The sequence below is a fragment of the Perissodus microlepis genome, chromosome 15, assembly GCF_051167445.1.
Source record: "Perissodus microlepis isolate ML-2025 ecotype Zambia chromosome 15, ASM5116744v1, whole genome shotgun sequence".
In the NCBI taxonomy this organism is placed as follows: domain Eukaryota; kingdom Metazoa; phylum Chordata; class Actinopteri; order Cichliformes; family Cichlidae; genus Perissodus; species Perissodus microlepis.
In genome coordinates, this window is record NC_140475.1 from 24,676,605 (window position 1) to 24,704,298 (window position 27,694).

Consider the following 27,694-nt stretch of genomic DNA (forward strand, 5'->3'; position numbering starts at 1 on the left):
TCTTACCTTCAGATTCCTAATTAAAATTCCTAATTAAACAACACTGAGCAATCCCAATCTGCGCCCTTTCAAAGTGCAGACATATGATAAATGGTAAATGGCCTGTATTTGTATAGCGCTTTACATATGATAAAACAGCTTTTCTTCAAGTCATGCCCCCCAAAAATAATTTAATCTCTTAAAAGCTTTGAGGGTCATGAGTAGATTTTAGAGGAAATGTTTGGCTCTGAATATAACTGATACACACAGCTCCAGACTTCGAAGACTTGACACTTTCCCTTAAAGTTCAAGTTTTAAAAATAGATCTTTTCTCAGCAGGATGAGCACACCTTCTGTCTGCAGCATGATGGATTTAAAATGAACACTTCCATGCCTGAATGACTCTAAAAACACAATTATAGTGGGCTCTGAGCGCCAAGCTTTGACTTTGAAATCATTCTGTTTGTTCTCGCACGACTTCATCTGCTGACCGCTGAGGACCATAAACGTCACCTGAAGCTCTTCTGTGTCTCTGCAGCAGATACACGGTTCTTTCTTCCATTAACAGTTCTTGACATCCATACATGGCCTTTACATGGCCCCTCCCACCAAAACACAAGTTACTACAGCAACTACACCAAGAACATCCACAAGTTATGTTTTTTTTTTTTTTAAGGCTTTGTTATGAAGCTATAATTGCATCCCAGAATACCTCCAACACTCTCAGCGTGTGAAGGAGGCAATTTCCTGGACTTTGCCGCCCCGCTGATAAAACCACAATGCTGGTCAGTCGTGAGTCATCCTGCGGCTGCATACACTGACCAGCTGCTGTGTGAATTTGTCCTCTCACAACAGTAAATCATCCTCTTCAGACACATTTACACAACTGGAAATGCTTGTTCAGTTTAGTGCGGCGAGTCGCGTGACCTGGCTTCTGTGAGAGCAGTCTGCAGTTCGGGCTTTGCGGTTCAAGGTGCTGTGAAGGACCAAAGCTAAAGAAAAGGTGCTTTCACTGACGCCGAAATAAAACTGTCAATAGTTTTACAGTCAGCAGAGGAAGACTGAGGACGTGGACTGGAAAATAAATAAATTGTTGTTTTGACTCGGGCAGCCTCAGAGAGAAGGGGGAAAAGTGTAAAGGCCCTTTGAGAGAGGCGAAGAAAGCAACGCCTTAAAAAATAAATCAGTCAAGCCAGCATGGGTCCTCCCCCAGAAATGTCATTATTCAGCAGCACAGTTGTTGACCAGCTGTGGGTTTTTGGTCCAACACAAGCTGCATGTCCTTGACAGCTGCTCAGAAGTTCAAAGAGACATCAGACAGAATTAAAACCTCCCGTTCGGCTCCCAATCAATCATCTGTCCTCCATTTTAAAGGCTTTTTTTTTTTTTTTTCATTTTTTAAGGCTGCCATTGCTTGCATCCTTGTTTCAGCCCACTTTTCAACCAGTCAGCATTAAGCTGCACATAGCGTAGTCCACACTGAGCTACAGGCTGCTGGGGTTTTGGACAACTGCACACAAGCATGGTAGGGTAAGTTTGAAAGTGCCCTGTGTAGGCAAATACGTATGCAAACTGATATGTATGCTGAGCCACGAGTCACAACAAGAAGGCAGCTCACGCGTAGATGTTGTACTGACTAAGCTTTTAGTTTAGTCCTGGGGTTAGTATCTTGCCCAAGGATATACTGCACGCAGACTCGAGCAGCCAGGGATCGAATCAACAACCTTCTGATTAGTAGGTGATCTGCTCTGCCTCCTGGTGGCAGGTTAAAAATAAGATGTCAGACTTTCATTCGTGCACCTCTGGATGGACAATGCAGAAGAGATGGATAAGGATAAGCTTTATTTGTCGGTTGTAGTTGCCTGCAACTGAGATGACAGACCTAGTCGACCATACATACAATATACAAACTTTACATTGGGGAGACAGGTCAGGCTAAGTAGCAAAAAAGGATAGACAATGAAATATGTAATACATATAACACAACAATTCAGGAGAAAAAAAGGATTTCTGCTCATAATGACTCAACAAGGGAGGAGGTCTGCTGAGGAGGAAATTTTAGTTTTACATTTTAAATTAAAATTTTATTTTCATTTTCTTTTTTTTCTTTTTTTTTGGGGGGGGGGGGGGGGTATTTTTTGGGTGAAATGGCTGGAAGAAAAAGATTTCTCTTGCAAGCTGAAGATCACTTTAATCACTTCTTAAATACTCTACTTCAGCAGCATTTTGCTCTCCTGAGACCTTTTACCCTTCAGAATAAGTCACGTGATACTGTTAACACACTTCATCAGATGATTTTATGATCACGTCACAAATCAGATCAGCAGATTTTCTCTGACTGTCTTCTTTTTGTTTTTTAATTCCACTTCTCAGGACTCCTGCTGCCGGTGCTTCGGTGGCAGGCGGTTGAAAGAAAAATCAAATCCACAAACAAAGCGTGAAAGAAATACTTTCTTCCTCTTCAGCTTAGCTTTGATTTCTTTCCCTGCCAATCCTTGATCACACAAACCCATCCTCCTGGGCTGCAGGGGCTGCTCTCTGTTATCAGGAGGCTATGACATTTGATTCCTGACTTCTGCATTCGCTGCTCCTTATTTTCAGCTCAGAGTCACACGCTCACCAAGAAACTCAGACCATCATTTTCTGTCTACACACAAAAACGAAAGCTTGTTTATTGATGGCGCCTCTATGTAAGGGCTGCACAGCATCTAATAAATGATTCTTTGGTGTTTGCAAACCAAAATTGAATCCAGAATTCCTCCTGGAATCAAACTGGAGAACTGCACCATGGTTAGTTTTCAAGCAGCTTTCTTAATATTTTCATAGATGAGTTTTTTCTCGTGCTGTAATTATCACTGCATCATTACTGGAGCCAAACCTCGTGACACAGTCCTCATTTGCCCCTCAGTGCTGAATCACACTGATGTTGTTACACGTTAATTAGTCCCATCATGGTTTAAGTACTGAGTTTAAGTTACAGGACAATCTGGTAATCTAATGATACACCATCGACACAGCTGAGACCACCAAAGAGAGACTGCAAAGGCCTGCTGGGAATTCCCAGAGGGAGGAAACGGTGCCCTAGCCCCCCATCCACCCATCCCCAGCCCCCCCATGTTCACTGTTTAAAAAGGGGCGGGGTAGTTTTACCATGACATTCAGCATTAGATTCAACGGCTATGGGAGTTCATTGTTTCTGCTCACAGATGGATTTCCTCTGAGGTTCAGTTTCTTATATAAAACTTCATAAATGCATGAAATCCAGCTCCCTGGTGTGCATTTGAAAACACAGCTAAACATCAAGTCTATTATTCTGTCATGGCTGTCCTGCTGAAGGTCAGCAATCTCTCCATTTTTTACGAGGGTCAGACCTGAAAAAAACTTTTTTTTTCCCACTCACAGATCTCAGAGGATGCTAACTGTCGGTTTGGACCTTTCTAGTTCCAGTGTTATGGAATTTGCTCATGTGCTTGTACCACAGCAAAACCACTAATACATGACAAAAAATGAGGAGGCTGACCTGCCAGGTGAACACCTGTGAACTGTTATGCATGCACACTCTGCATTTCCAACTGACACATGGTATAGTTCCCCAAAATCCACCACAGAACTTCACATTTATGTGCTAAAGGGGGGGGGACCCTGAGAGCTCTGTAAACCAGTCAGATGTCAAAGACGTTCCTGCAGGAGTGCATGGACGTTTGGTTGGGTTGGATGTACACAGAGCTCTGTGGATGGCTGCTCCATAAAGCCTTGACATTTCTTCAGTCATCCATGCTAAATGAAAGGTTGCCTGATAATGAGGACCTAAAACCAGCAAAGGTTTCTGCCTCTGAGTGTTGGCAACAGACAGGCTGAGGGAAAAAAACAGCTAGTTTTTAATGTGTTCTCACATACTGCGATGTTCAGAGCTTTACAGCCTCTGACCAGCTTTCTGTTGAAGGGTTTGGGCCCCCGGCACCGATCGCCTCATAGGTTTGAGGATTGAACGGGGTACTTCTGTGCATCATCTTGACAGGAAACAATCTAGGCTCCAATAGCCACTCCAATCACCATGCTAATTATGCATTAGGCTTGTTATCCTCTTCAAGGACCTTCAGGCGAGTTAGGAGCCATTATGAGCTCGTTAGTGGCCTTTAGGCTCGTTAGGGGCTCATTAGAGGCCATCAGGGTCAGACACACAGCTGGATCGCTGCTCGCAGCTGTGCGATCAGGAAATGAGTTTCCAGTTAACATGCTAATATCATGGTGTTTCAGAGGGACGACGACCGCGTCTGCTGGTAAATAAACGGGAACAGGAGCCCCTGCAGGGCTTCTGATTACAGAGGCTTCCTTTCACGTCATCGAAGGAAATTATTCATTCATTTAGTCCAAGCCACCTTCAGTTGTTTCAACAGTTTTTTAAAGAGAATATCCAAAACAGAGCGATCTGTGGTCAGTTAGATGATCACCACATTCTCCAAACCTAAACTAAACCATTTTTGTACCCACGCTTTTTAGGAAATTATTAATCACATCAGAAAACACCCATACTGCATGACAACCATTTCTAGGACCTAAAATATTCATAGATTTCATATAAAATCTGCCGTCTGCTTCACTCTGTCCCTATAGGCAAATTCTACACAAATGGACCTCATAGAGCTTATTATTGGACAGATGGACGGATGGATATGGATGGATGGATGGATGGATGGATGGATGGATGGATGGATGGATGGATGGATGGATGGATGATGGATGGATTATTATTGGACCACATTATTTATGCCATTACTTTTAGATTTAAAGTGCAGTAACTGGAGTCTGTGTATAGCCAAATTATAGATTTTACTTATTTTATCACCATTATTGCTTCTATATTTAGGTTGAATTAAAAAAAAACGTGATAAGTTCGTTAAGTAGTTAAGCAGTCCCGCTAAAGTGTACAATGCTGGTGTGATAGATGGTACAAACCCATAAACCATAGTAGGATGAAGGTACAATCACACAGGCGTTATAGTTTCTGCATCTTTGGGTCTGCTGAGGTCATCATCAAACAACGAGTGGATGTCCACGTGCCTACCAGTTTTTTGCAGCTACACAGACTCGTCCAGAGAGCAGCTCTGCTCCTCAGGTGAACTGTCTGCATCTACAACAGAGTATAATCACCATTCAGTGCCTCAGTCACGAAGGCCTACAGAAAGTCTGGCAGTTATAGCAACCTGTTAGGGATGGCAGCAGTCACAGGGAGGCTTCCAGTGTAGCAGTGCATGCCTCTTTGCAACCAGTTTCATACAATGACTGCAGGATAGTCAGGCAAACACACGTCTTTCCATTACAGTCGATGGCTGGAGACCGACAGGTCTCCTTGCCTGTGTGACTGAGGCCTGTGATACTCAATGAACAGTGCAACAAGATCTCAGTCTTCCTTGACTCGTGCATATTTGGTCTCCTGCACGCTTCTGTAGACATCTGTAGATATCCTGCAGATATTGGGAACAGCTGTGTGGATAGCTTCAGGTACCTTTGGGAAAGCATGAGAACAGCTTCAGAAACATTTACCAAAGTTTACACAGAAAAAAACAGAGGCTGAAGCAAGGTGTTGGAAATCCTTTTCTTTCCTTTTGATTATTAATGTTGGATGGATCCACAAAACATGCAAACACCAAAGTCAACAGATAAACAGAGAGTGAAGACAGACCTCCTTCGACAGCCTGATGCTGTATTAATGTACATCTGCTCCTGTTTCCTTTCTTCTTCTGAGTTTGCATGCAAAGGTCAAACCCCGGATTTAAAGAGGATTCCAGCTGCATTACCATTCTGCAGACTTGATCTGGTCCCATGCATTTCACATAAAGTACTGACCTTTACCTTGACTGTACAAGACAAGCACACACAGACACGCATGCACTCGAGATCAGTGACCTTCAATCAGAGCAGAAGTATCTCTGTTTGTGCTTCAGTTTCTGCTGTTGGCTCGGGTCTTTAAAAGCATCACATATGCACACACAGCGTGATCAGACCAAATGCATAGCAGTTAAAACACAGGTTGCTGAAACTGCAAGTCAAGCTCATGATGCTGATGAAGAGCACAGAAATATTTTCCTAGATTTTCCTGAGAGACTAGTTTACCATTAAAGCTTTTTAAATGACTTATGATGCACCTCATTTCAGTGGGACTGGAATGATGGATGTATCACAGGGTGAACCAGAAGACTATGGCTCACCTCATGCAGTTTGTTTTCTTCCTCCCATGTTTCTCTTTTCATCTATTGGTTATGTTTGGGAGAACATGGTGATTTGATTTAAATTGTTTAACACCACCCTGCATGTTTAAGTGTCAGACCAATTGCATTATATGCATAAACCTAAGATCCTGAAAACACCCCTGCAAAGATCAGTCATGCTTGGTTAAAGAGGCACTAACTGTCTGTGAATGAGGGCCTGAACGTGCTTACTGTCGACCTCGATGCTGCTTTTGTGTATCTAAATCTATCATTAGTTAAGTGGCAGTAAATCAGCCGAGGCTGATAGAAAAAGTTCTAACGGTGATGCTAGAGCAAAAGCAAGATATCACCAGACTGTCTGCAGAGAGGCAGTCTGCAGAACTGTGACACCGCCTCACGGCTTCGAATGAAACTTTTTAATGTCTCAGAGTAAATTTTGGACACTAAAAGCAAAGAAAGTGGTCAAAAATAAAAGTGCTGTGCAGAATATTAGGATGCTGATGTAAAACTAACCATCTGTCCTGAGCTCACAGTGAATAATTAAAACCAGAATAAGTTGTAAGTAGCAGCATATTTGAGCTGAAAGTTGACTTCATTCATCTGTTCAAGTGGCAATTTATGATCCCAGTTTGGACTGACGGCCACTTGTAAAGCAAACGCTGGTGTTTCCCTCTGTTCACTTTCACTTTCTCTCTGACTCACTCTGCGCTCAGCGCTGCCTTCATCTCATCAAGTGAAATGTAAGCTGGATTAAAAAGAATCCACTTTTTCACATACAGATGGCCTCATGTGCACGGCTCGCAGAGTGTGAAGTATTACACAGCATCAATTCATACGTTTCCCACACTTTCCATTAACGTTTAACCACCAAGCACATGATCGATTCATAACCTGTTTAACATACCCCAAAACCAAATGAAGATCCAGCAGGTGCGATGCCCTGACTCAAACCTGTCAGAGTGAGATTTTAGACAGAGGTGTGGGTCATAAAATAATTATTTCATAAGAGCCACTGCAGTGTCACAGTATATGTAGCAGGTTATCACATTAGTGAGAGCACTCTGTCACTCCCAGCTCATCATTTTTTACTGTGTCACATCCAATCAAAAACGACCAAACAACAGGTTTTTCTACAGCCGTCTGTGAAACAAGGTGGAGGCCCTGTCATGGTTTCAGCTGCATGTCAGTCAGTGGTGTTGGAGCTCTTTGATAAACTGATGAATCATGAACACATGAAAAGTACCATCAGATTTGAATCCACTATGCAGTAACATGTGAAAAGCGTCTGATTGGTTGTGTTTCCATGTTTCAATAATTGCTGCGCCTGTTTCTGTTTTCCTTGCAAAATATAAAGAAATCATGGTGGTTCAAGACTTTTGCACAGTACTGTACCCCCCAAAAATGGACTTGAAAGGTCTGTAAAATGAACACCTTGGCGAGGTGCAGTGTGATTAAAAAGGTGATAGGTGTGAATGAGAATTGATAAACTCTCACCGGTCCCAAATGAAACAACAAGTACGAGTTTGTCCACTAGACGAACTCTGATCAGCAGAGTGATGACCACGTCATTCAATATCAAAAGCCTTTTATCAGTCTGCCAGTTCTCAGACAACTGGAAATGTGGGTTTACTGGATTTTAGAGGAGTTCACGTGCCAAGCTCTACACAGCAAGATCCTGCTTGTTGTATCGATCTAAGACGACATTTTAACTTTATTCGCACTTATCTGAAAATCCAAGCTTCTCTCATACCCGCCTGCGGTCCAGCACATACACTTTATTGGATGTTACGCTGCTTTATGTGGTTTATAAATGTCGTGGGCAAATTGAATTTCACTTCAGAAGCCCATTAGTCCCTGTTGCGCCCGCAGGGAGATGTGGCTGTCAGCTTCGGTTTACGTCCCCAAACGCATCGTGGTTCTGGCGTTTTCTTGTTTGTTTCCAGACGGAGCTGACCTTGGATTCAAAGAACAGATAACTCTCTGCTTTATCTCATCACGGCGGGTTGAAGTGAGTCAGAGGGCAGAAGATTTCACAGAGAATTAGGCCGTTAGGAGATAATTAAAGGAGTGTTTCATGCGTCATCAGATTGGTTTCTCTGCGTTGTTCAGGCTCGGAGTGATCGCTGGGCAGGAGTAATGAGATGACGAGCGGAAAGGAAATAACATGTTTCACGGTGGAAGGAAGCAGTGTTGGAGCCCGCATACACACACACACACACATGCACACAAACACATATACGTCGCTGAGAGCATAAATTAAAAAGTTGTTCTCCTCTGAAGCGCAGGGACAGCAGCCGCATAGCTCCACCCGTCAGAGGACAGCCACGACAGGATTTACAGGGAGAGGAGGTGGTGTAGTAGCTACTGCTTAAGTATTTATCGATGAAAATGGAAATGCTTTTGAGAACTTCAGAAGGCCAGCTCTGTTTGCTCAGCTGCTTGCATTTGTCTAATATCTCATCACACTGCAGCGCTGCTGACAGCCGGGCTTCAAAGCAACTCATCATGACACACATTAAAGCTGCCATCCCTGCAAACCTCGATCTATAGTTTGCATACAGGGCAAACAGGTCGACAGAGGACGCCATAATAACAGCTCTTCACTCAACCCTCACACATCTAGACAGTAGTAACACCTATGTGAGAATGCTGTTTGTGGATTTCAGCTCTGCCTTCAATACAGTTCAATCCCACAAACTGGTTAATAAACTAAGCAACTTAGGACTCAGCAGCTCACTGTGCAGCTGGACTTGGACTTCCTGAGCAACAGACCCCAGGACGTCAGAATGGGAGCGCACACCTCCTCCACCCTCACTCTGAACGTAGGTGTCCCACAGGGGTGTGTCCTCAGTCCCCTCTTATACTCACTTTTCACCCATGACTGTTTGACAACAACAATGAATCAGCCTACAGAGAGGAGGTTCAGCATCTGAAGCAATGGTGTGAAAACAACAACCTGCATCTGAATACAGCCAAGACCAAGGACTTCAGAAGAACAAAGCGATCTGAGCACTCTAGAAAACTTTAAGTTCCTCGGAGTCCACATCTCGGCTGACATTACCTGGTCCACAAACATTTCCCACCAGGTAGGGAAAGCACAACAAAGGCTGTACTTTCTCAGGAAACTGCATCAGGCCCAGTTACCCCAGAGACTGCTAGTAAACTTCTACCACTCCACCATTGAGAGCCTTCTGACTTACTGTTGCACACTCTGGTTCAACTGCTGCACCGCGGAGGATAAGAAGAAACTGCAGCGGGTGGTGAGGGCAGCAGAGCAATAGATGTTTTTACCCACAGGCTGTCAAACATGCCCTACCTCCACCCTCAACTGCACTGCCAACACCCATGGACATTACACTTTATTTATAAACTGTATTTCTATGTATACTTTAATGCAACCAACATCCCTACCTCTTTAAACTGTATTTATTATACTGCTATTTATTATAGTTGCAACAGCACCTCCCCCCCCCCCCGCCTCAATGTGCAATATCACCCCCCACACACACACTCGATGTGCAATATCACTGATCACACTGCACCTCACAGTGCACCTGCTCCTCGAATGGCATGTATGTGTGTGTGTGTATATATATATATAAATGTAAGCGTGTATGTGGAAATATGTGTGTGTACGTATGTACGCATGCATATATGTATGTATGTGCGTGTATGTATGCATGGGCGTATCCGTATGTATGCAGGTGTATGTATAACTTGTACATATCTTTCTTGTGTAAATGTAAATTTGTCTGTGTTATTGTGTAAATACTTATGCTACTGTGTACTTCAGACACATGGAGAGATGCCAAACTGCCTTTCATTGTTTTTGTAACAATGACAATAAAGAGCTATTCTTCTTCTTCTTCTCTTAAAAGCAGTGCTCCTGCTTATGTGACAGCAGATTTTTACGTTTATTTTATGGAATCCAAGTAAACTGTAGCTCTCAGCAGATTTTCCAGTCTAGATCTCAAGAGCCTGTTTTCATTCCTGTGGCATGAGTTTGTCCAAACCTTCGGTACCTGATCACCATTCACTCCCGGCTCTTCCAGCGAGCCAAGGAGTGTTTGACCCCAAACCATAATCTGTTCCTGCAGCTGACCAAGTTTTCCCAACACAAAGCAAACACACTGTCATAATCCTGGGACTCTGACCCAGCGTTTTCAGTTTACATTTTGAGTTCTTAAGTTATTCCTTGAAATACGGTAAGTAATAGGATTAGCATTTGGTTGCCTTAAGTCTAGTCTAGTTATGCTTCACTTAGGTCTTCTTCGTTAGTCTGTCATGTTTCTTTTCTTCCAGCTTGTGTTATCATGCCTACATCGTTCCATGCTGTTTTTTGAAAGTCTGTGTTCTGTGTCAGTGTAGTCAGCTTTGCTTCCTTTGTCTCGTTATGTCAGATTAGCCTCAGCTGTTTCCCCATGTGTTTCCACTTCCCCTGATCACCCCCTGTGTGTATTTAGTCTGTGTGTTTTCAGTCATTTCTTGTCAGATTGTCTGCTTCGTTTCCAGGTCATGAATTCATGTGAAGTCCTTATGGTTCAGTTTTCTCATATCAGGTTCTAGGTCCATGTTCTTGTTTTTTTTTTTTTTTTTATGTAGCTCACCCAGTTTAGTTTATTGTTAGTCTTGCCTTTGCCTTTTGGTTTGTACCTTTGTCCAGCCTACAATAAACGGCTTGTTTTGAGTTCCCATTAAGTTTGTTTCTATGCTTTGGTTTGTCTGTACCTGGGTCCACTATTCGCACTCCACACAATTTGCCTCTGCACACTGTGACACACACGGTGAGTGAGAGCCAAATCCAACACACCTGAACCCTAGCCTCCACCTGCCCTACCTCCATCCATGTAACGCAGCCTTTATACGCTTCATTACCTACACCTGTTCACCTGCTCATTAGTGCAAATATCTAATCAGCCAATAGGATGGCAGCAAATCAGTGTATTCCGGCACATACAGGTGACCTGTTCAGACCCAGCAGCAGAAAGAGGGAAAAAAAGGAACTGAAGTCTAAGGTTGGAGGAGAATGGCCAGATTGCTGCGAGCTGATAGGAAGGAAGAGGGAACTCAAAAACACTTGTTAAGACCAAAGTATGCAGAAGAGCAACTGTGAATGCACAACATGTCAGATGTCAAAGCGGCAGAAGACCACACCAGGTGTCACTGCTGTCACCTAAGAGCAGGAAACTGAACAGCACAAGACCGGAGTAATGTTGGTCTGATGAGCCTCCATTTCTGCTGTCGTGATCGGAAGGTAGGGTCAGGTGTAAACAGTGTGGATCCATTCTGCCTTGGATTGGTCGTTCCGGCTGATGGTGGTGTGATGGAGTCACTGAGACTTTTACATTTAAACACCACCGCCCGCCTGAGTGTTGTCAGTCACCACGCCCCTCCCTGTATGACCACAGTGATGGCTGCTTCCTGCAGGATAATACATCGTGTTGCAGATCATCTCAAACGGGTTTCCTGAACACGGAGATGAGTTCGCTGCACTCTGGTGTTCTCCACACTCACCGATCTCAGTCCAGCAGTAATGTTGCTGCTGCTCCTGATGGTCCTGATGCAAACCATTCCATGACTCCACCTGCAGGATGGATGAAGCTGGTGGGTTGTGTTGTTAACCTGTTAACTAAACCCACACTTACAGCTTGTGCTTGAACCCACAATACTTCCAAACATCTCAGCGTGAAGCCTGACATCTTACATGAAATCGCTCCACATGATAGACGCTGTGCGCTCTGGCTCTATGTCGTGTTGTTACCTGATTAAAATTTAATGCAGCACAATGCACTTAACCTTTGCTGGTTAAATTTTTATGAATGGCAAACATAAGAAATGTTCAACGTGGTGTAAATGTGCATTATGTCGAGTGGGAAGAATATGTGTGGGAATAAACCCACACTCTGGCTGTTTCTGATGACCTCGATCTCATTTCCTTCTACGCTCTCTCTCACTTCATCTTTCCACCACATTCAGCTTTTTAACCAGAATTTTCTGATTCCTTCTTGTCAGCTGCTGCTCATCCCTGTCTCTCCTCCTCCTTATAAATCACACTAAACATGTACAACCCACACACACCTGTGCATAGACCTGAATAACAGGCTGGGCTCGGACCTTAAACGTGTCAGCGGTCATTCATATTTAATGTCCAGAATGAACCGCTGTGAGGGGCAGAGCTGTTTCTGTGTGTGTGGATCCTCACTGCTGTAAGCTTCACTGTGATCTGAGCCAGCTCTGCCAGCAGCTGAAGACTGCCCAAACATCCCAGAGTCCTTATCGTACAGCAAACCATCAAGAATACACAAAAACTTATAGCCCAGCTGAGTCTGAAGGTACTGGCTGATTTAATAACAATAATAATGGATTGCATTTATATAGCACTTTTCAAGACCCTGAAAGCACTTTACATTACAATTCCACTATTCATTCACACACTGGTGGAGGCAAGCTACAGTTGTGGCCACAGCTGCCCTGGGGCAGACTGACAGAAGCGAGGCTGCCATGTCGCACCATCGGCCCCTCTGGCCAACACCAATAGGTGAAGCGTCTTACCCAAGGACACAACGACCAAGACAGAGAGAGATGGGGATCGAACCAGCAACCTTCCGATGACAAGATGAGCTGCCCAACCCCCTGAACCACGATTGCCCACGAAAGTCGAATATGTCAACCAAAAGATTTCCTTCACATTTGTTATGTGTAGTTATTTATGAGAAAATTTATTAATCCAGTTTAAGGTCCGTGTTTTGGTCGTGTCTCAAGCATTTTAGGAAACGTCAGCGTCATGGCTGAAGGATGTTTCAGCATCTCTTCTTTACTTTTTACTGTCGCTTATCAGCAATTATCAATGCAGTGTCTGCAAACAGTTAATATCAGCCAATATCATCACTATTAATATATCAGTCACATCACGTTTTGCAGAGAGAAGGACCAAATGCAGACTCTCAGGCAGGCAAACAGGTTAACTTAAAGCAAGTCAGTAAATGAATTTTTAAAATATCCAAACAGTCAAACATAAAGTTCAAAAACTGTAAATTAACTGAAACCTTAAACTTGAAAATACATGAGGGCTGGAAACCAGGAGAACAGCCAGCGACTGTGTACACACAGAGGGCCAATCAGGGAAGTGGAGACGAGTAGGAAGAACGAAACACAGCTGAACTGAATCACAGAAGACGAGCCGAAGCAAAACTAAAGTAAAACAGGAAGTGTGATAACTAAACAGGGAAAAATTAAGAATTAAACTCTAAGCATTAAACAAACTCGGATTCATATAGGAAATTTAAACGACCCAACGAGAAGGCCCAAAAACTCAAAAACACTGGATGAACTGACAGCTAAGGCTCTCCCAGAAACGTCCACACTTCCTAAAAATAAGTCTGACTCAATTACAACAAACCCCACAGAGTCTGAGTCTGCTGGGTTAATTCCACAGAGGGAGTGAAGAAATGAAGGTGAAAAGAAATTAAAGGGGAAAGGAGCTCAGAGTGCAACAGTGGAGATTGGAAACATGCAGAAAATGAATGAGTTCAAGAAAACATTGAATGATATGAAACTGATTCTGAGGCAGCCAAGTATTCATCTCATCATTATCTTGTAATAATATTAAATTAATATAAAGAAACATAAGTAACCACCAACATGTCTTCAGTCTGGTCCAGACTGCAGGTTTTAAATGCTGAAGCAGCATCAGTCATGAGCTGCCTGTAATGTCTGGAGAGAGACTTAACGTGGGTCGATGCCACATCTCCAACACGCCAAGGTCACGAGATGGAACTTGGAGAGAGAACCTGCTGCTCTGAGTCTGTGTCACATTCAGCTCTACAGTAAAACCACAATTACTGTAAGTTTTAAGGAGGAAGAGCACCGAATTATCAAAGATAACAAAACGTCTGGCCTTAAACGTCAAACAGCAGTCACTGATTATTGATCCAGTCAGCCAAGCACACCCACCAAGCTTATCTGCAACACCTCAGAGTTTCTGAAAGTCTCAGTGAGAAACTCTGATTTTAAACTGCTGACAGTGGTTTTCTGCACTTTGTCAAACAGTTTCATTCGCTGAGGGTGAAACTCATTAAAACTCATTAAAAGGTTAAGAGCGCCTCTTCCACGCCTCTCCGCTGCAGTCCTGCCAAGCTTTTTCTCATCCTCAGAGTTTCCTTCATTTCTCGGACATTATCTAACACTCATCAATGCTGTGCCACAAATCAGCTTAAAGCAGCTACATTCATGCACACAAGGCTCCAGAGGCTCTTTGTCTGCAGTTCCAGATAAATGGCACATTCACATGCAGTCATTTTACAGCAGTTTAATCTAATGACGTCTGCTCCCACAGAACATCATCGCTGAACATCGCAGGCTAATTAGATGACTCACTAATATTTTCCCACACTGAGAAAGTGTGCACTGCTTTTTCAGATTCATTCAGCTGCTGCACACTAATCAGGTTACACTGGAGAGCTGCACCTCATCCGTGCGATCACAGTCAGAGCACAGAGTCCTGCAGCAGCCGGCGGACCGATCCGCCCTAAAAGTGGAGACGACCGCGAGGCGATAGACGGCTGTCAGGGTTCTTACAGGGGTGTGAGGACATTGAAGCCAAAGTCTGAGAGAGCTCGCATGCTTTAAATCAATCAGCACATCTGGCAGTTTTCATCTCCTGTGAATCACATTTAAAAAGTTCAGTGTGTGGTTTTTCTGCCAGCTTCAACCGTGAGTGTGATGGATTCAATCTGACTGTGCGACCTTACCTCTGAAATATCGACCAAGCATGAAACAGAACACGTTTAATAACGTGCTACACCTTCCGCTCAGCCTGCTGGCGTTATATGCTCCGTAAAGCTATCAGCTGTAACAGGTGCTTTCATTTTAACCTCCTCATTTTTCATTTGACACTAAAAACTGCTTCAAATTTGAATAATTGAGTTTAACAGTTTCACGCAGTGCCGTGAAGGACCAGAGTGGCACTGCTGGTGTCACACCGTCACCGCGAGAAAACACTGTAGCTCTGTGATTTTGGCCCCCGTGATTCTCCTACCTGTCAGCGCTGAGCGCAGTGAGCGTGAACACCGACACCCCGACCGAGGTGAGCTGGATGACGGGGATGAGTTTGCACGCCGCCTCTCCGAACACCCACTCCTCGGAGAAGTAGCGGAAGGCGTCCACGGGCACGCAGGTGACCAGCAGCAGCAGGTCTCCCGCCGCCAGGCTGGAGATGAAGATGTTGGGCACGCTCCTCATGGCGCTGTTGGTGATGAAGATCTTCACCAGCGTGATGTTGCCCAGCAGACCCACGACGATGATCAGAATATACAGGGAGGTCATCACGCAGCGCACCACGAAGTGTACGGTCTCCGCGCCGTCCGCGGACGACCACGGGCCGGGTACCTCCGTGGAGTTGGGGCTCAGAGCCTCCGCGGGAAGGTTCGAGAGGAACTCGTCATCCATGAGTGCGCACGGAGGAGCACTCCACGCGAGGGTCGACCGCTTTTGCGCAAAGGGAAGCTCGCGCGTAAAGACGCAGAGACAGCAGGGGTGTGTGTGTGACGGTGTTGGGGTGTGTGGGTGTAGGGGGGCCCACACCGGCACCAACGACCAGAGAGACGGAAAAGTTTTCCAATAGCTGCTCCTCCGAGAAGCTTCTGAAGGCAGAGAGGAAGCTGACGCGCGTAAAGAGGGGGGAGGCACCGCTGTCTCCCCCCCCTCTCTCACACCCGCAGTCGGGGGGGGGGGGGGGGGACCGAAAGTTTGAGGTGAGACCCGGGCTCATGTTTTAATCTTCCATTATCATTTTTATCATTTTAGCGGGTTTTTTACGTTTGAAAATTTTCCCCCCAAGGATTTCTTCCTGAAAATTTGAGTTTGATCTTTTTATTTCTAATAAGTTGATCTGGAATTTAAATGAAATCCATGAGTGCAGACAGCCTCAGATTTCACTCAAACGGAACCATTTTAATATTTTAGTTTTTAAGCCTGTTTTTAATTCACCTCAGTAAAAATATTCCTTCATATTAATCTCGTTTGTTTTGATTTCATAAGAATCTCAGCTCAGAGCAGGTTTATTTCACCGAGCTGCCAGGCTGGAAAAGACCAAACTGAAACATGTTTTATGTTCAGTCCAGTTTTTATCTTTTCTTCATTTAAATGTTTCTCGCACCCAGTTTGAGCTTTTCGATGATAGCCTCAGTTCTTTTTCCATTTTTCTCACAAAGAAAAAGAAACAGTAAAGCAGTGAACATGTCACAGATTTAGAACAATGTATATCCGGTGGTTACACCGACTTTAGTTTCTCGTCCACCTCTTTTCTGTGCTTTCATCATCGCTCCTTCTTCACCTCCTCATCCTCACTTCTGTTATCCTTTTTTAAAATCTCTCCTCTTTCATCCCGTCATCACTTCGGTTTTATTCATCATCAATTGTCCATTTTCCTCTTCCTTGTTTCAGCCTTCCTCCATCTATGCTGGGGTCACTTCATCCTCTCGGTGATTGCAGGAGGGGAGATTCAGAGTTCAGATTTTTGTTTTTTCATTCCAGATTTGATTCCTTCTTTGAATTTCCCTCCAGCAGAACCTGCAGCTCGGTTGAGAAGTGCCTGCGGTGAATTTGAGAGAGGAGTGATGAATCACTCTGCCTGTTGATGCTGTTTATGATCTTATTTGTTCATTTGCTTTCAGAGTCACGTTCCCACTGACAACAGATCAAAAGCCGCATATAGGCGACGAACGAGGTTAACAAACATCCGGGTATGTTGTACCTTATCTTTGGCAAAAACCTACATCCAGTCTTTATGTAAAGAAAGAAGGAAAAGCAGCCGGTCTTCCTGTGGGTGGAAGCGTATACAGCATCACTGAACTATGTCAGAGCATCAGCGTCATCTATAATCGTGTCAAAAGCATTTTGTGTTTTTAGGTGTAAAACGTTTGTTTTTTTAAAATATGCAGCATAGGTCCGATGTCAAACGTTTTTGACATCGGTGCTCGTGCACAGGCAGAACAGAGCTCTGAGGTCAGCTCGTCTCCAGAAGTGCTTTAAAAAGTTGAAAGCTGGCGGAAGAACAAACAGCAGATCTGTGTATCAGGAGATATTCCCTGAACACGATCCGTGACTTCTTTAAGTTTTTTCCATCCTTCCTGCCGCTTTTCTAACTTCTGTCCTGGAGCTGCGAGGTTGCAGCTGAAGGGTGCCGTCTCTGCGTTCCATCTTTCAAATGGACAAATTCACTTTAAAATTCGCTCTCGGCGGCTGAGCGTAGCTTTGACTGTCACAGCCACAGATGGCCCAGTCAGAAGTGCTGCAGAGTCATTTGATCCGATGTGATTTGCTTTAAAAGAGCCAATCTGTCGTCCGATCGCTTTCATGTCAGGTTCGCATAATTACAAACTACGCGTGGGTGTAATTAGAAACCAGCCTTTTATCGACTGACTTATTTTTCCTCTGAGATCACTTTTAAGAGCAGAAACTGTTAAAGATGGTGGTCATTCCTCCTCAGCTCTCTGTAGCTGTTACAAAAACGCAGCCAGCAGCACCTTCAGTCAAGCGGCGTCCCATCATTATTATTATTATTACTGTGATTGCAATGGAGGCATCATTTTGGGCTTCATTTTCCAGGGGTTCAAATTTGGAAGCGGAGCAGGTGAAAACTTTCAGGGCATATTCCAGCAGCACCTCTGCGGTCGCTAAGGCTGTCATTAAAGCTGCAATTCACAGCTCAGATTAGGTAGAAATAAAAGTCCTTTTTTATTTGGGGGTTTCTGGGACCTTGCTGACCTGGTGACCTGATGAGCTTCTAGAATGACTCTTATCAGCTGAGAGCACACCTGGTGATGTCAGCCTGGTGCTTAACCTTTCGATGTTTAATCAGGAAGAGATTCTCTGAGTAAAATTATCTCTGTTCCCAACAGTCACCCAGGAATTATCTGTTCGTCTTCACAAAAACACGGCAGCTGTAACCAAATACCTCTGGACTGAAGCTAAAGCGCCCAGATCTCAGCAGGTCCCAGTTCCACAGTGAAGGCTGTGAGCGACGAGGTCAGCGGCTGATGCGGACGCGCGTCTGCTGTTAGAACTCTGGAAAGCACTGAAAGCGGGCTGTCAGTCGTTCTGACAAACTTCTCTGCTGCAGAGGAAACCTGCAATCTGCTGCCACAGTCGACTGTGGACGGGTTTCTCTCTTCCCCTCAGAGCGATGGTTCAGCATTACATCTCACTCTCTGCTCGCACAAACATCATTACACGATCTGTGCTTTGAGAATCAACGCTCCTAACCTCAAAAACCATGTCACTGTTTGAGTTAATCACGTCATCGATTCTTGTTACATTCAGTTTCATCTCAGCATCCGTCCACTCTACATTTATTATGATGATGATGATGATGATGATGGTTATCATTATTATTTGACCAGGATGTCCCACTGAATCTCTAAGAATGGAGACCTGACCAATGTAACACTGCAAACACACAACATCAGCTACATGACTGACAACGTGATATACACCACACACCTACAACATGAAACACTAGTGACCTCCCAAGAAACACATCCACACCCCCTTCACTGCGTTCCTGCTTTTTCTTTCAGCAGTAGGCCGACAAACATATCAGCGCTACTCATAAAGAGGACGATATTGAGTGAGAGACTTTGCATTTGGAATAAAACATGGAGACGCAGGAGGTATTAAAACTGAGGAGGCACACCACCATCATCACAGGCAGAAAAGTAGCTTCAGCAGAATAAAAGTAGAAGCTAAATTTATTTCTACATTTTTTATTCCATTTATTCTTATGAAACATTTTCCTTCACATAATTTTTGTGTTGTTTTTGTAGTTCTGGAGAAAAGAAAGAAGAATCCACTAAAGTCCATTGTCAGTTTTTATTGAGAAACAAAGTCTGAGTCGAACGTTTGGAGTTAAAATAAATAAATATTATTAACAATATTAATATCTTATTTCATGGTACATTAATTACTGGAGGTTTATTAAAATCTCTCAAATCTTTTAAACGTTTATATACAGAGCTTTTTTTTTTATTATTAAAATGTTTGTATTGCGCATGCCCGGTACCAACAGCGGCTCACGCGCTTTTACGCACGGCGTCCTCCTCCAGGTATCACACCTGGCTGTGGAAATGGCGTTAAAACTCACATAGTTAGGACGGGTAACGCCGGATACTCCAAGAACGGACCTTCAAATTAAAAGCACAACATCGCCAAAAAGACAATGCGGCATTAAAAAGTCTCCAAATATTTATTTAGCCTTTTTAAGCTTCACTCTTTGTGTATAAAGAAGAGCTTAGTTTGATTCTTTTTAATGTATTTTAGATTATTTTTTTTAATCATGCTAAATACAGTTTTTATTTATAAAGCATTGCTCTTTAGCTCTTTCTTTCTATTTTTGGTTTTTATTTTACTTATTTAGAAAATTTTTCTGTAAAGATTTTTTCTTTTTATATTTGCCCGTTTTTATTTAATGATGTATTTCAGACATATTCAAGTGTTTTATGAGGTTCTTGTGGTTTTATTTTTCATATACTCGCTCTGAATCGCAGTTATTTCACTCATATTTCTGACTAATCCTCAGGTGTTCTGTTAACCCCTCTGTTCCCTCCGTGCACCTCTGGATGTGTTCAGAGCTGGGACCGGAAGTCGCGCAGGGTTATCCGTGTGGCTTGACTGCGCTCTCTGTCCCGCAAAATCCCGCAGCTGGCATGAGTTTAGGATCCGTGAGTGGAAAAAAGAGGGGGGAATGAACAACACGCCGCCAGGATTACGGTTGGTGTGTGGACTTTTATTTCACTTTGTCCGCTTTTGGTTTTGGGGGATTTGAACTTTGATCGGGTTTCTTTCTGTGTGGCTCGCTCGTGGCTCTTCATCGGACTGTATTTGGGACCACAGCCGCTCCGTGAATACTCTTCCACAAGTATTTACAGTGCAGGGTGTGTTGTCATCACTCTTGTTTTCGACAAAATGTTTTCTCACAGCTGATTAATCATGTGTCCATTTCAACTTTATGAAACCAAAAATGATGCTTTAGTTAAGTTCTATAAAGTCCATAATTCTATTTAATCTCATTAATACAACAGCCTGTGTGAAAATGTTACAGCTCAGTGGGTTTTTCAAAATAAAGTTCCAGATCGTGAGCATGACCGTTAGAAATTGTAAGTTCTGAGGTCCCGTGGAGCTCCCGGGTTCTTTAGCGCACTGTGTGCTTTGTATTTAGTTGCGTGTTTGCCATCTCTCTCTGCATTGTGTTGAACAGGGGAGTGTTTTTCGCTGACATAGTTCTGTAGGGATTATAATGCAGGGAGCACATGCCCTCACGGCCCATTGTTGGCCCCTCTGTCTCTGTTGTCTCTCTTTCTACTGAGCGAGTCAATTGATGGAGGGATAAAAGGCCAAAAATATGCACTGACATGGCTTTCAAGAGAGAGAGAGAGCGGGGCAGAGGGTCAGTGGCAGATTTGGTAGACCTACTGTTGGTGGCCTGTACCCAGAGCCGGCAGCAGACAGGCCATGAGGGCCCAGAGCAGCCCTACAATTAAACGGGGAACACCGAGAAGCAAGCCATGTCTTTAAATTACATCAAAAACTTCTACGAAGGATGCGTAAGTACATCACTCAGACTTATTGGAAGGCTCTTCCTCTAACCGGAGCCTGCCTCGCCGAAGCTTTGACAGTTAGAGAGAAGCAGTGCTTAACACACGTCCCTCCCGTGGCTTAAAATGAAAAGACATTAAAAAAAAAAAATAAAAAATTTAAAGTCAGTCTTCGTTTTGCTTCAGTCTTTATGTAGCTGAGCAACATATTTGTGAGCCAAGAGGCTCTCTGCTTTGTGAGAGTGCCATTTGGGCCCTTTTTCTGATAAACATGAGTCGGGCCGGAGCAGGCAGAGAGACGAGACGGGAAATGTTTCCTCTCAGTGGGTTTTGTTTTAGCCTTCAGAGCTCAGGGCCTCCAAAGCAGCTGCTTTTATCTGGCTGACAAAAGATGTTTTTTCTCTTTATATATATGTGTGTGTGTGTGTGTGTGTCATGAAAACCTGTATGGGAATGTAAATACCCCCGTGTGTGCACATATGGCTCTCTGCTTACATGTTGTCCTGTATATATGTGTGTGTGTGTGTGTGTGTGTGTTCCAGCTCAGGCCTCCTACAGTGATAGGCCAGTTCCACACCTTGTTCTTCGGCTCCGTGCGGATGTTCTTCCTGGGCGTCCTTGGCTTCGCCGTCTATGGGAATGAGGCGCTGCACTTCAGCTGCGACCCTGACCGCCGAGAACTCAACCTTTACTGCTACAACCAGTTTAGGCCCATAACACCGCAGGTAGGAGGAGTCATCCAAACTTTCATCCCTCTGATGTCACAAACCAAAGCAGAATGAGCTTTTAGAGGTGCCATCAGCTTTTATTAACACAAAGTAAATGCTACAAAACCTCCGAACAATTCTAAATATCCCAAAATGTCTGTAAATGTTGACCACCATTACAGATCATATTGAGTTTGAGTTCTGAGAAATTGCATGTGTACAATGAAGAAAAGCAGATGTGAATTATCAGTTTGGATAAATTCTGTTGAAGAATACAGCGTCATGCATGAATCAGGGAAGTTTCCAATATTCCAGCTGAGGCATGTTTGGGGACAGATGGTGATGTGTCCAATCCAATAAAAAGCATTTGCAGTCAGAAAACGGTCGCAGGTGGTTATCAGCATGAACGGCTTTTTTCCGTATTGGTGGAAAAGTCAATTTGGGAAAGAACATTTCAGCAAACATTGAACTGCAATTGACCAAATTCCCGCCTGCTGCTTTTCCAGAGACACAAATCCTATATTTCACTGATTTCCACCATCTGGAAGGCCAATTTAAAAGCAGTGTCTGAAGTCATGCACAATAAATGGACTTGTGTTCTTTTTACTTTGTTCTTGAACTTTCTATCCCTATTTAACCTTTTTCTCCTTCCCCTGATTTTCATCCTTGACTTGCTGCTCTTGTTGAAGTCCTCTTCCTGCTTCAATCAATCAACTTTACTTCCATGAGTTGTTCCTCCCCTCTTCAGGTCTTCTGGGCATTACAGCTGGTAACAGTCCTGGTTCCTGGAGCAGTATTCCACCTTTATGCAGCCTGTAAGAACATAGACCAGGAGGAGATCCTCGAGCGACCCATCTACACAGTCTTCTACATCATTTCTGTTCTCCTGCGAATCATTTTGGAAGTCATCGCCTTCTGGCTACAAAGTCATCTCTTTGGCTTTCAGGTCAGTCGGTGAGAAATGTGACACGATAAATATTTTTATTCATATGTTCACCCATATTCACACCAAAGGATGGCAACAATGAGAACTGTGACTGTGTCTGGAATATAGTTTTCTTTTTAACATTTTATTTTGTATTAATACCCAATTTTAATAGTTATAACTGTTTAGAATGAAGATTTAAATTTATTATACATACCTACAATGTAAACAAACCTATTAGTCCATCTGACATAAAAATATTTAAACATCTGTCCAAAACCAATTCAGAAATTTAAAAATTCTATTATTTATTGGGCAAATAATAAACTCAATTCACATTTGATACCCAAATTTAAACCAGCACACTGGACTCTTCTGAGAAGTCAGAAATGAATCAAACATGACATGCAAACACTACAATTAATTTTTCTCTTCGGGAATGTAGGTTTATTTATCATGTTTGTCTTCTGGTAGAAAACAAATAATATCCTCTTTACATGTAGTGAATAGGAACCTTTAAACCTGACAGAAAAAGTGATTTGATTTATATTGTGATAGATGATGATATCCACTGATATGAGAAAAGATATTGGAGCCTATCCCAGCTGTCGCAGGGCACACCCGAGGCAGGGCACACCCGAGGCAGGGCACCCCCCAGGCAGGGCACCCCCGAGGCAGGGCAGCAGACAGACAACCATTCACATTCATGGACTAGATGGTGGAATCGAACTTGGGATCTTCTTGATGTGAGGCTACTGACCGCCCCACCATGCAAATATAATTGGTATATAAATGTCATTATTATGATGGCAGAAAGGTCAGATTTTGCTACCTGGTAAATTAACCTATAATACAGTACAAGATAAGTCTCTTTAGGCATGACGTACCAGGGAAGTTTGCAGCTTTACTTTGATCATGGATCTGTTGCTGTGTGAAAATGTCATTGTACTTTTTGACTCTGTTTTAAATGGTCCGGCACATAATAGGTACAGCCAGAGTAGTTACATTGGCAATAATGCCGATCAAATTCCTGTCTTCATGAGTTGTAAGGTTTGAGCAGCCAGTGCCTAGAAGTTGAGATAAGAATGGAAGCTTCAGTGCCTCACATTTCTCTCTTTTTCCCCAGGTTCACCCACTGTACATGTGTGATGCCAGTGCTTTGGAAAAGGCTTTTAATGTGACAAAGTGCATGGTACCTGAACACTTTGAGAAAACCATCTTCCTCAGTGCCATGTACACCTTCACCGTAATCACCATACTTCTCTGTATTGCCGAGATATTTGAAATACTCTGCCGACGACTGGGCTATCTCAACAATCAGTGACACAAGTGCACAGATAAAATGACTTGTGGTAAACCTGTATGACACCTTATCTGCCAGTTATACCGGGCTCCTGCCGGCTACGGCTGGACCTTTATAAAACAGGGAGCGAACAGAAGACCAAAACCTCACCTGTGGTCAATCGTGAGTAAGTGGCACTAAGAAATTTGAGACAGTCCAACAATGTTAGAGCTGGCAAGTCTGAAATAACCTCCAGAGTTTAACCATAACTATAGAGTGATGATCCCTGGTTGTATATCAGATATCAGTGGGTCTGTACTGGTTGTGTCCAAAGGTGTTGTGTGGCCAATAGTTACCTCTTACTGAACACTTGGGGATGGACTAGAAAGACTTTTGGTTTTCTTTTTTTTCCTACAAGACATGACTGAAGGACAGACTTCATGGTGCTACTAAAAACTCTTTCCAGATGGATTACAGCCCAATGTCAAACACCTCAAAGGCCCATAACAATCTTTTCTTGGAGTTGTACCTCAGATCTGACCATACAGAAGAAACCCCAGAAGCATTAGCTGCACACATTTTTCTAAAGCGTTTTGAGTGCTCAGATGAGTAGAAAAGCGCTATATAAGAACCAGTCCATTTACCATTTACCATTTAAAGGGCCTAACATGCACTAAATGCATCATGGTTCATCGAGCCAACTTGATGCATCCTCTGTGGACTCTGTTCACTTATGGAGTGCCAACCTAAACAGTTCTTCTTACGGTGCAAAAAGATCTGACTGGAAGGCGTAAGGTCTTCATGTAATGTAACTGTTAACAATGCAATTAACTGAAGAGCTAGTCACATTATTCTGTATAAAGTGCAGATGAACATAACTGTCTAGCTTGCCTTTCAGGTGCCAACCACCAAACGTGACAGGCACATCGCAGAGCTGGCCACAGATTGTCACTCATGCCATGCATAAGAAACTGTCATCCAGTAACCTTACCCATGGGCGAGTGAATTGCAGGTGCCATTGCTTCTGACACTTGTATGTGTGACAGTTATCGCTTCCAATGTGTGTCTGATGTTGCTCAAGGTCTGTTTTGACCTTCACTTCAATCAACACAAGCGCCACAACTTTGTTGTCATTTCATATAAGATGGTAGTTCTTAAACAACTTGATCATCAAGCTCATGTGCCGGTTGAGCCTAAACATATACTTGAGTTTACCTCAGTGAGATTAAAAGGCATCTTCAGACCACCGATGCGTCTTACCAAAGATGCCATTGCTAAAATGGTTGCTATGTAGTGTTTTACTCTTCAAGGTAAAGATCTGCCCAAAGATGCAACTTATTATGAAATGGGTTTGATGCAATGAACTACGAAAAGGAAGAAAACACCTTGTAATATATATTTTTAAAAAACTTTATCAAAATCTATCACCTGAAAAATCTGAGTTAAAAAGTTACAATTACATTTGGCTGTAAAAATGTGTTGAAATGAAAAATTTTCAGTTATATAGTAGTACTAAAGTTGTAATGGTTTTGAAATTTCTGAAACAAAGCATCAAGCTCCAGTTAGAACATTCATATGTTAATTTTTTGTTAATAGGTATTTAATAAAATCCTACTGGCAGATTTGTTGAAATCCAAGCTGGAGAAGGTTCAAGCCATTCATGGTTCTGAACGTTCTGGGACACCAGAAGAGGTGTCCTCAGTCCCCCGCCTTTGCTTCACCCTTTTTTCTTTGCTTGAAGTATTAATACTTTCTGTAATATTTTCCTTTGGTGTCATTGTCCATGTATTTTGAAAAAGATTACCTCTCATGTTTTGTAATGTTTTATTTTTAATCAGACATCCATCCAACTTTTGTTATGAAGTTTTCAGCAATCTGTTCATCATCTCAGGTACAAAATTGCATTACACGACAAAAGTGGATCAAACGCTCTTTCCGAACCCTTTTAAACCCTTAACCCTTTTCCTCTCTCTGTGTCATCACTCCAGTTGCAGGATTTAGAAGGGTTTGAACCAGGTATGTGACTCCTGTGATTTGGGTTTGTCTGCGTTCTGGTATCTGTGACTGGACGATGGTTTTAAATTTTGCCTCTAAAAGTTCTGTCACCAAGACTAAGGCCTGGTTTGTATGAAATTAACAACTGCAGATGAATTTGGCAAGATAAAAGGTTTCGATGTGGTGCAAATAATGAACAAATCCAGGAATCTCACTGGATAAAATGGGATAAAACAAATTTAAGTGCATAGCAGTGGTCTATCTCAGTCTATTCACATTATCTTTGAGTTAGTTTATCTTGTTCTACTGCTCAGGTATACGAGGTGCTATCCAAAAAATTCAGAGACTAGGGTGATAAAAGTAAAACCCATACCTGATTTAAATGTAGCTACCGTCCCCTTCACAGTAGTCACCTGATACAACGATCCATAGTTTCGGCTCGTTAACCACACCTGGAACACTCCCCGGAAGTCCCATTTTTCTCATTGGTGCCACTTCCGTTCAATGGTGCAAATAGTTTCTTTCTTTCTTTTCACCTGCAAGGTAACACAGACTAGTGTAACATTCACCTAAGCTGCTTCTGGCACCTGTTGCATGTTACGAAAAGAACTTCTGAGGGAGAAGTCAGTTTTTTTTTACTAGACTGTACACATTTACTTTCTGGTTACCAGACAAGCTGGCTAGTTTACTTTCAGTTAGCAATGCAGCTACCTTAAACAGCTCATGCTTCTTTGTCCACTAGCTAGCAAGTTGCCAGAGCACATCACATTTCTATAGGTTTTAAGCCTCTGTTCATTTAGTGGGCTAGTTTCAGTCCTTGTGAAAGGTACTGTTTATAAGGTTGGGGAAATCTGTAGTCAGTTGAAACTGAAGAAGTCACCTGGATGAGTGGCGCAATGTTTCTCCCACTGAAAACACTATGTCCAGATGAACAGAATCAACTTTTGGGGGTTTTAAGCCTCTAGTAATTTCAGAGGGTTGTGTCAATCTTTCTGGTGTGACCAGGCTAACAGGTTAGTTTCATGCTAACACCTGTAATTTTGAAAAACAAACCCAGGACATTTAAAATCCACAAGAAAAAAATGTTTTGCTCAGGTTGGCCAAAGTTCAGCGTTCACTTGTTAGCTTTTACCATAAGCTAATTTGGCAGGGTCAAACCTCGGGGCTAGTCTTGGTTAAGAGCTTAATCAAATTTGTACATGAAGCTGTGTTTATCTGTCTTTGAATGATTAACTTAGAAGAACTTGGAAAGCAGAGCTTGTTGTATTTTTGCAAGGCTGATTCACTGATAATTAACAGAACTGGAGAGATTGGAAATATTGGGGGGTATATGTGATATTAAACATATAATCCAGTTATTAAAAAGGTGGCCACAAATTCTCAGCTTGTTCTTTTAATGAACTCATGTAAAAGAAGTCAAAGCGTCAGCATAAAGTAGGGAGGTATATGGGTTATGCAGCACCACTGTAAGCTAATTTACTTCTTTTGGCCACTAATATCAGGGTCATTTGTGGAAATTCAGCTATGGCACACAGAGTACACAACAATGCAAATTCATCTTTATTTTTTATACATCTTTGATTGATTTTTACCAGTGATGTTATGTTAGTTGTTAAAATTGAGTTGAGGTTTATTACATTTTTGACCACTGTTTGTCTCTATATGAAAATATTTTGTCAAAGAGGCACAGTTTACAACCAGTGCATCCATATTAAAACAGAAATCTGTTTGCTACAGTTTACTGAAGGTGACCAGTAAATTCTGACTTGTTTTGTCTTGAGATGATTATTAAAAAGTCCTACAATTGTCTTTGTTTCATTGTTGATTGACTTGACTACAGAGTACTACAGACTACGGTATTTATAGAGAAAAGTATATATAAGGGGAATATATATTATGATGGATGGTTTTGGTTCACGTTGGTCCACCGGTTGAGGTGATGAGGTACATTCAGACATATACACATGCATACCCTACGATCATTATTGTAAGATTATTTTCCATTG

The 27,694-nt window shown here is 42.8% G+C and overlaps 2 protein-coding genes across 2 annotated transcripts in view; one reads left to right on the top strand and one right to left on the bottom strand.

Annotated features, from left to right (window-relative positions):
* nmbr (neuromedin B receptor) overlaps window positions 1–17,485 on the bottom strand; it is a 92,215-nt gene extending 74,730 nt beyond the window's left edge. Inside the window, exon 1 of the mRNA XM_084952350.1 lies at window positions 15,226–17,485. Coding sequence (XP_084808476.1) covers window positions 15,226–15,635 — 410 coding nt within the window. The 5' untranslated portion in view covers window positions 15,636–17,485. The remainder of the gene's footprint in view (window positions 1–15,225) is intronic.
* On the top strand, window positions 17,410–27,494 carry gje1a (gap junction protein epsilon 1a). Its single transcript, XM_084952351.1, has 4 exons — window positions 17,410–19,959; window positions 21,322–21,504; window positions 22,235–22,432; window positions 23,538–27,494. Exons 1-4 carry the CDS (start codon window positions 19,930–19,932, stop codon window positions 23,733–23,735), a joined length of 609 nt encoding a protein of 202 aa, XP_084808477.1. The 5' UTR covers window positions 17,410–19,929; the 3' UTR covers window positions 23,736–27,494.
* The last annotated feature ends 200 nt before the right edge of the window (window positions 27,495–27,694 follow it).